General features: G+C 52.7%; 1 protein-coding gene across 2 annotated transcripts in view; it reads left to right on the plus strand.

Moving 5' to 3' along the window:
- ZNF217 (zinc finger protein 217) overlaps positions 1–7,424 on the plus strand; it is a 39,406-nt gene extending 31,982 nt beyond the window's left edge. For both annotated transcript variants that reach the window (XM_004698064.2, XM_045295448.1), the window contains exons 3-6: positions 1,141–1,257; positions 2,109–3,677; positions 4,183–4,313; positions 5,286–7,424. In XM_004698064.2, the coding sequence (XP_004698121.2) occupies positions 1,141–1,257; positions 2,109–3,677; positions 4,183–4,292 (1,796 nt within the window). In that variant the 3' untranslated portion in view covers positions 4,293–4,313; positions 5,286–7,424. The remainder of the gene's footprint in view (positions 1–1,140; positions 1,258–2,108; positions 3,678–4,182; positions 4,314–5,285) is intronic.
- Positions 7,425–12,335: the final 4,911 nt, after the last annotated feature.

Raw genomic sequence — 12,335 nt, forward strand, 5'->3', positions numbered from 1 at the left:
CCCATTTATCCCTCCACCTTTCAATGAGCCCCACATGTGATTATCGGCCAGGCTGGCACAATTAACTAACTCGCTGAGGGGGAGGGGTCGGCATGGTCTTTTTTTTGGGAGCCCTGGTGGCACCATTCTGCCATGCTGTGGTGGGTTGCTGTGAGTTGCGATGGCAGTGGGGTGAGGCGATGCGCACACTCATCATCATCTGTGTCCTCAATGGACTCTGGCACTGGGGCCCGTGAGCGGCTGACCCGATTGATCATGAGGCAGTGGGCGCAGCTTCATGCGTGCTCCTGGCCTGTCAGGTGTACCTTGTGAAGTGGACAAAGGAAGCTATTTCTGACGAGCTTTCCAAGAGCACTTCATGCCCAAGCTTTTCCTTTGATTTCTCCTGCAGATCAGGTTGTGCCTGCTGCCCTCTAGTGGTGGCCGGCTTGTGTGACCTCCACGGCGGAAGCCCCTTCCCTGCCCATTGGCCGGGAGAGGAGTTGGTGGCTGAGGCTCGCTGCGGGTCGAGCCCCTGCTCAAGAAGCTGGCTTCCCTCAAAGTGGGGGGGCTCCCTGCACAAGGCTGCCCACGGGGCGTCCCACCTGGTGTGGACTGACCAGGAGCCCCAAACCTCCAACACCCAGAAAAAAGACAAAAGCCTGGGCCCGGGGAATATTTGGGGTGCTCTAATCCTAGTACCTCTCCACCCCAGCACCTTCATGGTTTCAGAAAAATGCTTCTAGCCTAAGGTGACCAGACATCCCACTTTTTAACAATCTTCCCGCGGCGTTTTAAAAACCCGAACTTTGGAAAGAGTGCACAAGCTAGGGCATACGGTTTTTGGCTGCCATGTGGCTATTTCGCCAGGATATGACTTTTATCGATGGTGTCCCGCTTTACCAATGTTAAAATCTGGTCACCTTATTCTGGCCATACTATTTTAAAACCCCTGCTCGTGTACTTTATTGTTGCGTTCCAGCTGGTCTGTCAAAATGGTTTTCCATTAGTTTCATCTGTATTGTCCAGGGACGAAAATCTTTAAGGTGGGGAGCAGGGAGGCCGAATTATGGACCAGGAAGGTGGATGGGCCACGCACAGGCCGGCTGGCGCCCGGGATGCGGCTGCTTTCTTAACATGCACTCTGTTTTCCATTTTAAGATAAAAGCTACGACGCTGGAAAAGTAAAACACCTTACGTCCTCCAGAGAGTGTAGTTACTGTGGAAAGTTTTTCCGTTCAAATTACTACCTCAATATTCACCTTAGAACGCACACAGGTAAGAACCTCTCTCGGGTGTCGTTTGAAATGTGTGAGTGGAGGGAGTGACCGGCCAGCCAGCGCGCTGTTGGGCTGGCACCCCAGCGGACCTGTGTCCCTCTGCTGTGGCGCCCCGGTGGCTGAGTGGTCACTTTGCTTGCTGGACTGCGAACTGCAAGGTCAGCAGCTCGAAATCAGCCAGCTGCTCTGCGGGAGAAAGTGGGGACTCGACCCCCGCAAAGAGCCATGGTCTTGAAAGCCCACAGCGGCAGTTGGAACCTGTCCTGTAGGGTCGCCCTGAGTTCGGTCCATGACCCCCTTCCCCCCAGTGTGGAAGCTGGTTTGGTGTGGTGCGTATGATGACCCTCCTTGCCCTGAGATTTTCTTAACTTGCCTCCAGCATGTTTCGGTGTTGAGTTGTATGAATGGGGTCCGGCAGGAATACACAGTGAGTGGTCTTAGGTGAGAGAAGACTGGGGGAGATACAGGGGCCCAGGTGGCTGTGTGGACCCCGCCACTCGCTAGCTGTGCAACCTGGGGCAGGTGAACCAACCTCAGCCTCTGTGCCTCGTGCCATTAGCTGGACAGCAGGAAGCCGCTGTGATCGTCCACGAAGCTGAGAAGCAGTGTATGCTAATGCCAGACTGGGGTTCATAATGGCTTCAGGCTCAACTAGGTGGTCATTTCTCCCTGTGGATCTTCCCCCCTTGACCTCACGGTTCCAAGACATCCAGTCTAGCCATAGGCAAAAGGGTGCTGTGGTGGGAGAGCCTGGGAAGGGAAACGTGAGAAGGCACAGGCACGAGGTCCTGAGCCCCTAGGGGAGCCCTCGGCGAGTCCTGCATACAGCAGCGGCGTGTCTCATTGCAGGTGAAAAGCCGTACAAATGTGAATTCTGCGACTACGCGGCCGCTCAGAAGACCTCGCTGCGCTACCACCTGGAGAGACATCACAAGGACAAGCAGCCTGAGCTGGCTGCTGCCACCTCCACCGAGGGCAAGAGTGACGGGAGGAGCCAGGAGCCCGAGGACGCGCCGACTGCCCCCGAGAGTGTGCAGACCAAAAGTCTGAAGAGGCTTTTTGACGGTGCCAAAGATGGGAAAGGCAGTCCCCCCACAAAGCAACTCAAGGAGACGGTGCCTTCCACCTTCCAGAATGTTCTCAGCAGCATGGTTCTCTCACCAGCCCACAAAGATACTCAGGACCTCCGTAGAAACCTGCCCGACGACAGAGTGAGCAAAAGGCCCACCACTGCCTTCCTGGACGCGCTAACCAAGAGAGCTGTGCTGGAGCTGCAGGCTGGCCGCCCCGGTCAGCCCGAGGGGGCTGCCACTGCCCGCCCCGATGGCAGCACCTCCTCCGTGGACGGCAGCCGCCGAGAAATGCCGAGGGAGGCCGCTGGCCCCTGCAGAAGTAAGGCCTCGGCCGAGGGCCAGGAGAAGCCGCTGAACCTCTCCCGGGGACCCCTGCACAACGGCCCGGCCATGTCACTGGGCAAAAACCTGATCCCCACCATCACCTGCCCCTTTTGTACCTTCAAGACGTTTTACCCCGAGGTCTTAATGATGCACCAGAGACTGGAGCACAAGTACAACCCCGACATTCACAAAAACTGTAGGAACAAGGCCCAGCTGAGAAACAGGCGCACAGGGTGCCCTCCTGCCCTGCTGGGCAAGGATGTGTCGCCCATGTCCACCTTGCACAAGGCCAAGCCCAAGGCTGCCGGGCCCATGCAGGCCAAGGTCCTGCCGCCCGAGAAGGCCCGGCAGTGTGCCCTGGGGCCGGACAAGGCCCCCCCACTGGCCTCGGGTGCAAACGGCAGCACTTTAGTCCCCAGTAACCTGAAGGCCCACCGGTCACAGCCCGGCCCTGGAGGGCCAGTGGCCGCACCACCCCGGCAGCAGGTGCCGGAGATCTTCTCGAAGGCCGGTGCGGCTGCAGCGCCAGACAAGACGAAGAGGCCCGAGACCAAACTGAGATCTCCAGTGGGGGCCCCGCCCCAGCCCCCCCTGGGCAGCGGCCATGTCACTGGCTCTGCCGACCACCCCTCCAAGCAGGACAGCCAGTGGGTCCCAGCCGGCCGGGAGTATTTCTCCACCCGTAGTGGCGGTGGTGCCAGTGGGGAGTTTGGCGAGCTGCCGCCCAAGAGACTGAAATCATCGAGTGTGGTGACCCTGGAGGCTGACCAGCCGGGGACCCATTACTCCCGAAGGGGCTACGACCTCCCCAAGTACCATGCCCGCACCATCTCCAGCCTGCTGCCCCAGGACTTCGTCCGCCCGCCCCCGTCAGTATTGTCCTCCAAGTCCAGGTTCCTGAGCCCCAGCGAGGCCGACTCGCCCAATGGGCTGGCCACCCCGAAGCCTTATGGTGGTGCCGGGCCGCTGTACCCCTCCTGTGCTCCCCCCAGCAGCCAGGTGGCCAGCGCAGCGCTCGAAGGTATGGTGCCCGAACCAGTCCCCCAGGGGGTGGTTTGCGCTGGGGCCCAGAGCATTTCATAGCTAGGGCGCAGTGGCCAGTAGCCCTCCAAAGCCCCACCCGGTCTTCCCTCAGGAGGCCTCACTCCGTAGTCTCACATTGCAGTCTTTCTCCAGATTAAAAACGCTAGGGGTGACGTGAAGGGGCTGTTTGCCCTGAACATCGCACCGCACTGGCTTTTACTGCACTGCTCCCCAGAGCCTGGTGGCGCTGCAGTGAAGCATCCAGCTGCCAGCACAGAGGCTGGTCTTTGGAGACCATCCAGTATGTCCGAGGGAGAAAGGGTGGTGGTGGTCAGCTTGCTTTAAGGCCACAGCTCAGGTCCCTCTAGCAGCCGGTGTGCCCCTGCCCTGCAGGGTTGTGGTGCGCCGGTGTGGACTGTCAGCCAGCAGCAGGTTTGGGGCACCTCACCTTAGTGCTTGACCTTGCTCTAAATGCACCCCACCCTGTTTGCTTTTCCAATCAGGAAAACGGCCTGTGTCGTATCAACACTTATCCAGCAGCCTACTCCAAAAGAGAAACTATGAAAATTTTATCGGGAATGCACATTACCGACCAAATGACAAAAAAACTTGATTTCCTATTTTGGGAGGAAAGGTGAGCATGTGTTTTTTATTTCAATCTGTCCCATGAGGCTAATGTTTTGGAAGAGGGACACCAGCTATGTGCCTACTAGTATCTAGTAAAGTTGATTTTGATTGTTAATTTTTATTTCGCTGTGTGAAAACGTAGATCCCGAGTGTCCCTGGTCTCAGTCTTGATACTTGTGGAAAATAGCATCAATAGTCACACTTGGGTTCTTGTGTATTTGCTTTATTCTGCTAGGCTTGGGAGCCCTGGTGCCGTGGAGGGTTTGCTTTGGGCTCCTAATTGTCAGGTTGGCAGTTCAAAAGCACCAGCCACTCCGAGGGAGAAAGATGAGGTTTTCTATTGCTGTCCAGGAGTTAGAGTTAATTCTCGTCACAGCAAGATGACACAGATTGGCAAATTTCCCTTCACTTGCCTTTTTGTCATGAAAGTTTTATTGCCACACGTGCCTGCCCGTTTCCTTACGCACAGCCTGTGGCTGCTTCCCCAGCACGGCGTTGGCATTGAGTGAGTCCAGGAGACAGGTCCAGTACTGGCCTTGTGAGGCTGGCCACATTGGGCCCGAGTTGCCGGTAGAGCTGGGCCTTTGTATCTGGCAGGGGTGAGGAACTTGCTCAAACCACCCCCACCCCCAACTCCGCTTTGTGGGAGCTGCAGGTCCCGCCAGACTCCAGAGCTGGTGCTTCGGAGTGCCCGTTCCTGCGGTTCCTGGCTGGAAGCACTTGTGTCTGGCAGACTTTGTGTCACCGAGGCGGGCATTCTGACCCCGAGCCCAGGGCTCGTGCTGCGCAGGTTGCCGTCACCTCCTGAGTCTGGGAAGTAAAGCTTCAGTGGAACCCGCCGCCTTTCTCGGCCTTCGTCGATTGGTTTATTTACTTGTTTTTATTACCTCCCTCCTCCTTACCCACTTTAAAAAAGACCAGGCATTTAATAACCTAATCTCCTTCGAGCCTCACCTTCTCAAACGTTTCTCCCCCTCAGTCTCCAGCCTGCGGGAGTCTGGATGCTCGGCTTCGAGAACTCCCCACCGAACGAAGCCCCTCAGTTGGGCGCCAGAGGAAGTGGAGGCGGAAAGCTACTGAGACTTAAGCTGTGATTGTACTGTGCCTGGGACATACACGAACACTACAGTTGTGTGAAGTCGCTCTGTTCACTTTTGTACCAAATAGCAATAAAAACTAGTGTTGGGTTGTATACGTACGAAGACCAGAAATCTCTATTTTGTTCCTGAACGATATTTTTTTAGAATTGACCAAATAGAACGTTGGTGGGTGTTGCGGTTTTGTTTTGCGTACTTGAGCGCGCTGCTGAAAGGAGACGGTGGGGTGGGGGCCGGGGAAAGTATGTAACGCTTGCACCTCAGGTTAAAAAAAAAATCTGTAAATATATTCTGTTGGAAACCTGCTTGTTTAAAAAAGATTGTATGTATCTCCCCCCGCCCCTGTCTATTTGCTCACCACGTCGAGCAGTTTAATAGTTTATGCTTTCATTTAAAATGTGTTTTTTTAAGGAAAAAAAATGACTTGTATGATATTAAAATCCTCCACAATCTCTTGTTGTCTTAATGGAAGTGCCCACCCCCTCTATCAACCTGTGCTGCACAGATGGAGACAAGCCATTGTCCACTTGTGCCCTCTCTCCGCCCAGGACTGGGCCTCCTTGTGTCCCCCCACCACCACCACCGCCGCTCCGCAGGTGGCCCCAGGGCTGCCATGGTCCCCTTGCTCCTGAGGAACCCGGGCTTTTCCTGGGGGGCGGGGGCACGCATTTACAGAGAGCCCTTTCCTCTGTAGAGTGGCACGGTGCTGAATAACCGTCACTATGCCGAGGTGGAGCTGCTGACTGACATTGTCTTTGGGCAAGATTGCATTTATTGTGGGAGAGGGACCGGGCGGTTGCCTACGTTGGCATGTCTAAAGGCTCGCTGCGTGTGCGGGGAGGCTATCTCGAGAGGAAGGAACATATTTCTGCACATGTTGGCCTTGTGTTTGGAAGGAGGTCTGGGGGTGTGGGGCACCCTGGGTAACTAGGGGTCTCGCCATGGTGCAGAGGCACACTGGTGGGGAATGGGCATCTGCTGCCGGAGCCTCCTGGGGAGGGAAGACTGGGCTCTCCCTGCTCGCTCTTCCCACCTCTCTAACATTCCCCGCTTCCGGAGATTTGGAAGCAATAGTGCTCTTCTCAGTGCATGTGCAAACACGGGGGCCTTCCTGGGTGGGAGGGCAGGGGAGCCAACCCCCCTGGCCTAATGTTTGAGGAACCGTCTCAAAAGTAAGTTTGCACTGTTCATTTATTTTTTGCCCTGCCCTTTTGCACAGAGCAAGGGCAAAGACCTAAAATATTTTAGTAAAACCCGGGAAGGGTCCTGATTCTCATTATGCAACGCGGTGGGAACTCCCGCTCCCACGCCCCAGTGGGAGGTGAGGCCCCAGTGGGAGGTGAGGCGGGGCCGGGGCAGAGAGCCCCTCCTGGGGGCGCCGCAGTGGAGGGCTTCGGATTGGGAACCACACTGTGGACCTCCCTCCTGTTCGCAAGCTGAGCCATGTGTGCATCATCTCGTTCTCTGAGGTCTGCACTCAGCCTCGTTTTGAGGAGGAACATGTTTGCAGCCCAGTCTTGGCCCAGTTCACCGAGTGCTGCAGGAAACACCCTGGAACTGTAAATGCGAAGGGGGCATGTGATAAAAAGAGGGCTGACATGTAAATGTAACTGAAAAGTCACCGAATCTATCCGAAAATGTAATTTGTATTGTGCAGAAATGCTGAGGGTTTTCAGATTTCTCTTTTCCAGCCACTTTTCTGGATGCATGGAAAAGCAAAAGTCCCTCCCATGCCCAGCCCTTTACCACAAAATCCATAGTTTTTGCCCGTCAGTATTAGTTATTGGAGTACTACTGGTTTTGTACCCCCCTTCCTTCTTTGAGACAACAGTACACACAATAGAGGTACAATTTGTTGGAATTTTGTTTGTGTATTTATTTCATTCCAGTTTGATTTATTTTAATTGTTGATACTTAAGTTGTCGAACAGTAGACATTACTTGTTTTATTTATGATATATTTCAGCTTAATAAAGTTATGTTATTATAAGTGGATGTAAATACAGATTGGGTGTTTTGCGATCTTGGCTTTGGTCTTGTATTACCGTGTTCCTGCTTTCTGTGGGAGACCTATTCACCTTTTCGGTAACTAGCTGTACACGTGCACTAAATTAGAAGTGTGTAAGCAGCCCGGGTCCTTCTCACATAGCAACCCCCTGCCAACCTGTCCCTGCAGCCCCCTAGCGTGACCTCATCCCTCAAATACAGGAGCGTGGCTTTGTCACAGGCCGGGAAGCACTTCTTACTAAGCATCAGCCTATGGTGGCCTCGCAGCCAGCCAAAGCAACAACAGGAAAAGCGGTTTGCTGCCACCCAATCCTTCCGGGATTCAGTATTCCTGCTCAAAAAACCATGCCCCGGTTTAGTAACTGCTCTGTGTTCCTCGGGAGCCCTGGTGGTGCGGCTGCTAACTAATGGAAAGGCCAGAGTGCCTAACACACCCAGCTGCTTCCAAGGGAGAAACCTGGCCATCAGTCACCCATTGAGACTTGTCCTAGGAGGGTCCTGCTTCCCCGTGTCCTGCACGCTCGCCCTGTTCAGGCCCGTCGTTGCAGCTGCTGCGTCACCTCTTTTTGTCGACCCTTCTACCTGGCATGCAGTCCTCCAGGGACCGGCCACCGCCTCTGTCCACAGCAGGACTCGCCATCATGGCTTCTGAGGGGAATCCTGGCTGGGCTTCCAAGACAGATCTGGGGGTCCTGCATTCCCCGTCATCTGACACAGCCTTGCTAGCTGGAAACAGCATTTGAAAAGTAGGGGTGGGTCAGCAGTCAGAAAACGAGGAAGAAGGGGAGGGTGTGGAGGGGAGCTAGAAGGTAGAGTTTGATAACTGCATCAGAGAGCCAGCTTAGTATCTGGGAAAGGGTGTTGTCCACATAGAAGCCCCCCCCCCCCCCCCAGCAAACCAAAAAGACCCCCACAAACCAAGACACCACACTGCCATACACCCTGTAGGGCAGGGTTTCTAAGACTTAACTGGAGTAGACAGCAGTCATCTTTCTCCCAGGGATTGGCTCTGAACTTGAAACTGCTGACCTTGTGAAGCCACCCAGGGCATTGCCCCCAGGTCTCCAGGGCTCCACGTAGAAGTTCACAAATCATCTACGGGGAAACAAACTCCCCCAGGGGCTCCGGCCTCTGGAGAAGGAAGTGGTGGTCTGCAGCCTGGGGCATGGCCACACCCTGGAGCAGCATGGGGTGGGGTGGACCAGACTTGCAATCTAACTCTAGATAGCAGAATCTGATTTAAAACAGTTCTGGGAAGTTGTTGAATTATCTGAAAACAAGCTGCCATGAACCCATTACACGGGAACATAAACCTTTGAATGGAAAGTACGTTTTCCAAAACTGAGCCAGGAGGGGCATCCTTTAGTGTTCTGTAACTCTTGCAGGTCTGACAGTGATGCTGTCCTACCCCCTGCTCTCACCCCAGGAGAGCTCGGATCCCCCAGCCCACAAGGACGAAGGCACAACACCTGGGAGAGGCCAGGGGTGTGGTTCTCCAGAGCTTCCTCCTGCCCACGCTGTCATTCACCTGTGTGAAGAGCTGGGTAGCTCTCCCTCCGGCAGCTCTCCCTCCTCGGAGTAAGAGAACACGGAGCTGTGGGGAATTAGGGGTTTGCTCCCCTGTACGGTCTGTGGCTCGAACCCCCCCAGCTGCTCAGTGGGAGGAAAGGCCACCATCTGCTTCCATGAGAAGCCCTGGTGGCATCGTGCCTGTGCGTTGGGCTGTTAAGGGCAAGGTCAGCAGCTCAACATCACTAGCCACTCTAGGAGGAAGCCGAGACTTCCTACTCGTCAAGAGGTGAGGCCTCGGAAGCCCACAGAGGCAGCTCTACCCCCCTGTAGGGTTGCCATGAGTCAAGAGCGAAGGAGCCCTGCTGGTTCAACAGGTCAAGCGCATGGCTACTCACCTCCAGGTTGATGTTTCAAATGGATCCACTCTGAGGGAGGAAGGGCTGGCCGCTTGCAGCACCATACAGATCAGAAAGCCCGTGGGGCGGTGAACCACACCATGGACTAAGTACCTGAAAGGGAATATGGCATCGCCCAAGGGCCACACCAGAAGGACTCAACATGGAAGCCTGACTGAGCGAACTGGGCCCTTCCTCAAAACTACCTGTAGCCCTTGGACTTAGGACTTCACCTCCTTGATGGGAGAAGCAGCAAAGGATGGCCACCCTGAGACTGTGGACGTGGTGGTGGTTGGATCTTGGGTGGGACCCTGAGCTTAGTAGGTTGTCCAGTGAAAGCGCCCCCCCCTCAATACCTGTACTACAAAAGGCCCCTTTTGCATTAATATGACAGGTTTAAGTTTGATAGGATCTACCCTTGTAAGGCACGTGACAGGAAAATTTCCCCTAGCACCCCGCCCCTCCCATGCTCAATGCAAACAGCTCAATCATTGAAGCATGCTATCTGCAACACCTCATGGCTTGCCGTCCACAGCTGCATGATACTCGAATACACTCCTCAACAGTACCTTAAGTTCTATGTCATTGGATAAAATACCCCAAGGGGATAATTGACATTGTTTTTCTTTTTTGTTTTGTTTTTGTCATAAAATGATCATCTGACCACGAAAGTACATCAGAGTCGTGCATAACCTGTGGACAAGCAGTGGATTCTGGGCTTCCACTTAATTCTAGCCCCAATCTGAGAACAGTTCTTAGGACATGGCCCTGCTCGATACTTACCTTCACGAGGAGATCACTGAAGATAAGGGTGCTACAGCAAAGAGTGGTGAAGAAAGCAGATGGTGCCCGGCTATCAATTGGAATAGTGGTCAGGGGTTTTAGTAAGGAGCCCTGGTGGTGTCGTGGTTATGCTCTGGACTGCAGTGTGCATGGTCCGCACTTCAAAACCACCAGCAGCTCTGCGGAGGAAGACTGGGTTTTCTACTGTAAACAGTCACTGTAAGTCAGTATTGACTCGATGGGGTTCTTTTGGCTCTGGGCCATGAAGTTCTGTATTCCAACAAGCAGACTTCTAAGTGAGGTGTCAACGAAGTCCACATCCAAGAAGCGTGCTAGCCCGTGTGATCCGAAGATGACGACAAAATCCAACTGCGATGAAGGGAAAGGTATCAGAGCTCAAATTGTGAGCACCCAATTTGTAGAAGACGATGGAGGACAGTGGGCGCCCAACATCCACCTGCAGAGTATCTAGTCACCTTAAGCCTCTGGCAGATCCCCGCCAGCCACAGGCAAGGGACTCAAACAGCCTTACTATCAGACAGGGACTATTGTAAACTCGATTATGGTGGTCGGAACTGCGGTGTGATACGATACACAGTCAGTTGACCTCCTCCTTGATCCACCTTGAATTTGCTCTAAGCAGAACTATTTCTCGCTTGTCCCAAAACCGAAATTTCTTTTCTGGCCTTTAAAAATAATGCCCGTGGTCTTTTTTTCCCTTACTCTTGGTTGTATTTTTATCTTGAGGTATCTATTATTTTTTCTTTCTGTTTCATTTTGTTTATAAGGTTTCTGTTAGGGCCCTCAGTTTATGAAGCATGGAAAGAGCACAGGCGCTAGCTGGTGTAATGGTTTTATGGCGGCAGCGGGTGGGGAAGGGGCTGGAAACTAGGTCGAAAATCATGAATGTGGGAGAGGGAAGGGAACACTAGAACCGATTGTGATGATGTGATACAATTTTAAAAAGCGATTTAACTGCAAGTGTCTGATATGTGAATTTTATACTAGTAAAACTATTAACATCAAGTCTAAAGGGGGCAGTTTTACTCTGTTACGGAGGGGTGGTATCATCTCGGTGACAATATTATTTTCATTTGACAGATGAGGAAACAGGCCCAGCCACGTTAAGCCACTTACCCACAGCTGGTAAAGGGGTGAACTAGGTTTCTTTTTGTTTTCGGTAAAAAATAGTAATAATTCTGTTTTAAGTCAGCATTTACATAGCAAATTGGGTTCCCAGTGGGCAACTTTTTCAAAAGTTTTATTGCCATATAATTCACATATTATACAACTCAATAGTTCAGCCACATCAAGAAGAGTTATACAGTCTTGACCACAATCAGTTTTAGAAGATTTTCTTCCTTCTTATACTCATTGTGATTAGCTCCCCATTTCCCCCCAGCATCCCTTGCCCTACCCCCGAGGAACCATTCATCCAGTTACTGTCTTAGATTTACCTATCCTGGATTTCATATACAGAAAAACATTAAACAAAACCAAACAACAATAACAAAATAGCTAAAAACTTCAATATAAAAGAAAGCAGAAAATATTAAAAGCCAGAACACATGTAATCAAAAGGGAGATCCAATGATAGGGTGTTAAATTTTAACCTCATTGCATCTGCGAGATCCACCTTCCAATACACTCTGCATGATATCAAGACTAGTCACACCCCTGGCTCACTGGACAACTTCAAAACACACGATTCTGTCTATAACATAGGTTACAATCCCTACCATCCTTGCCTTTCCAGTCAATGCATAGTTGGTTGTCTAAGGGAGCTCATTCCTCATAGGTGATGTTGTTTAGAAGCTGATCTGTTCATTGGCTGGAAGATGACCTTCCGGAGTGACTTTTTCAAGTTCAAAAGGCGTCTTGGGGTGGGCATCTCAGCGTTTCCTTGCGGCCAGTAAGTCTAGTTTTTTTCGAGGAATTTGAGGTTTACATTTCTTCCCATCCTCTCTGGCACCTTTTATTGGGTTCTGGTCAGAGCTGGGCACCATCTAGTTCCTCTGGTCTCGGGTTAGAAGAGGCAGTGCTGTAAAAACACTCACTGCCACTGAGCTGTTTCTGACTCATGGCCACCCTGTAGCACAGCGCACTGCCCCTGTGGGTGTCTGAGACTGCAACTCTTTAAGGGAGTAGGAAGCCTCGTCTTTTCCATGAGGAGTGGCTGGTGTTTCAAACGGCTGACCCCACTGTGAGCAGCCCAACATATAACCCACAATGCTAC

Source organism: Echinops telfairi, unplaced genomic scaffold (assembly GCF_000313985.2).
Source record: "Echinops telfairi isolate 266 unplaced genomic scaffold, ASM31398v2 ScPeMD7_5592;HRSCAF=6446, whole genome shotgun sequence".
Lineage (NCBI taxonomy): Eukaryota > Metazoa > Chordata > Mammalia > Afrosoricida > Tenrecidae > Echinops > Echinops telfairi.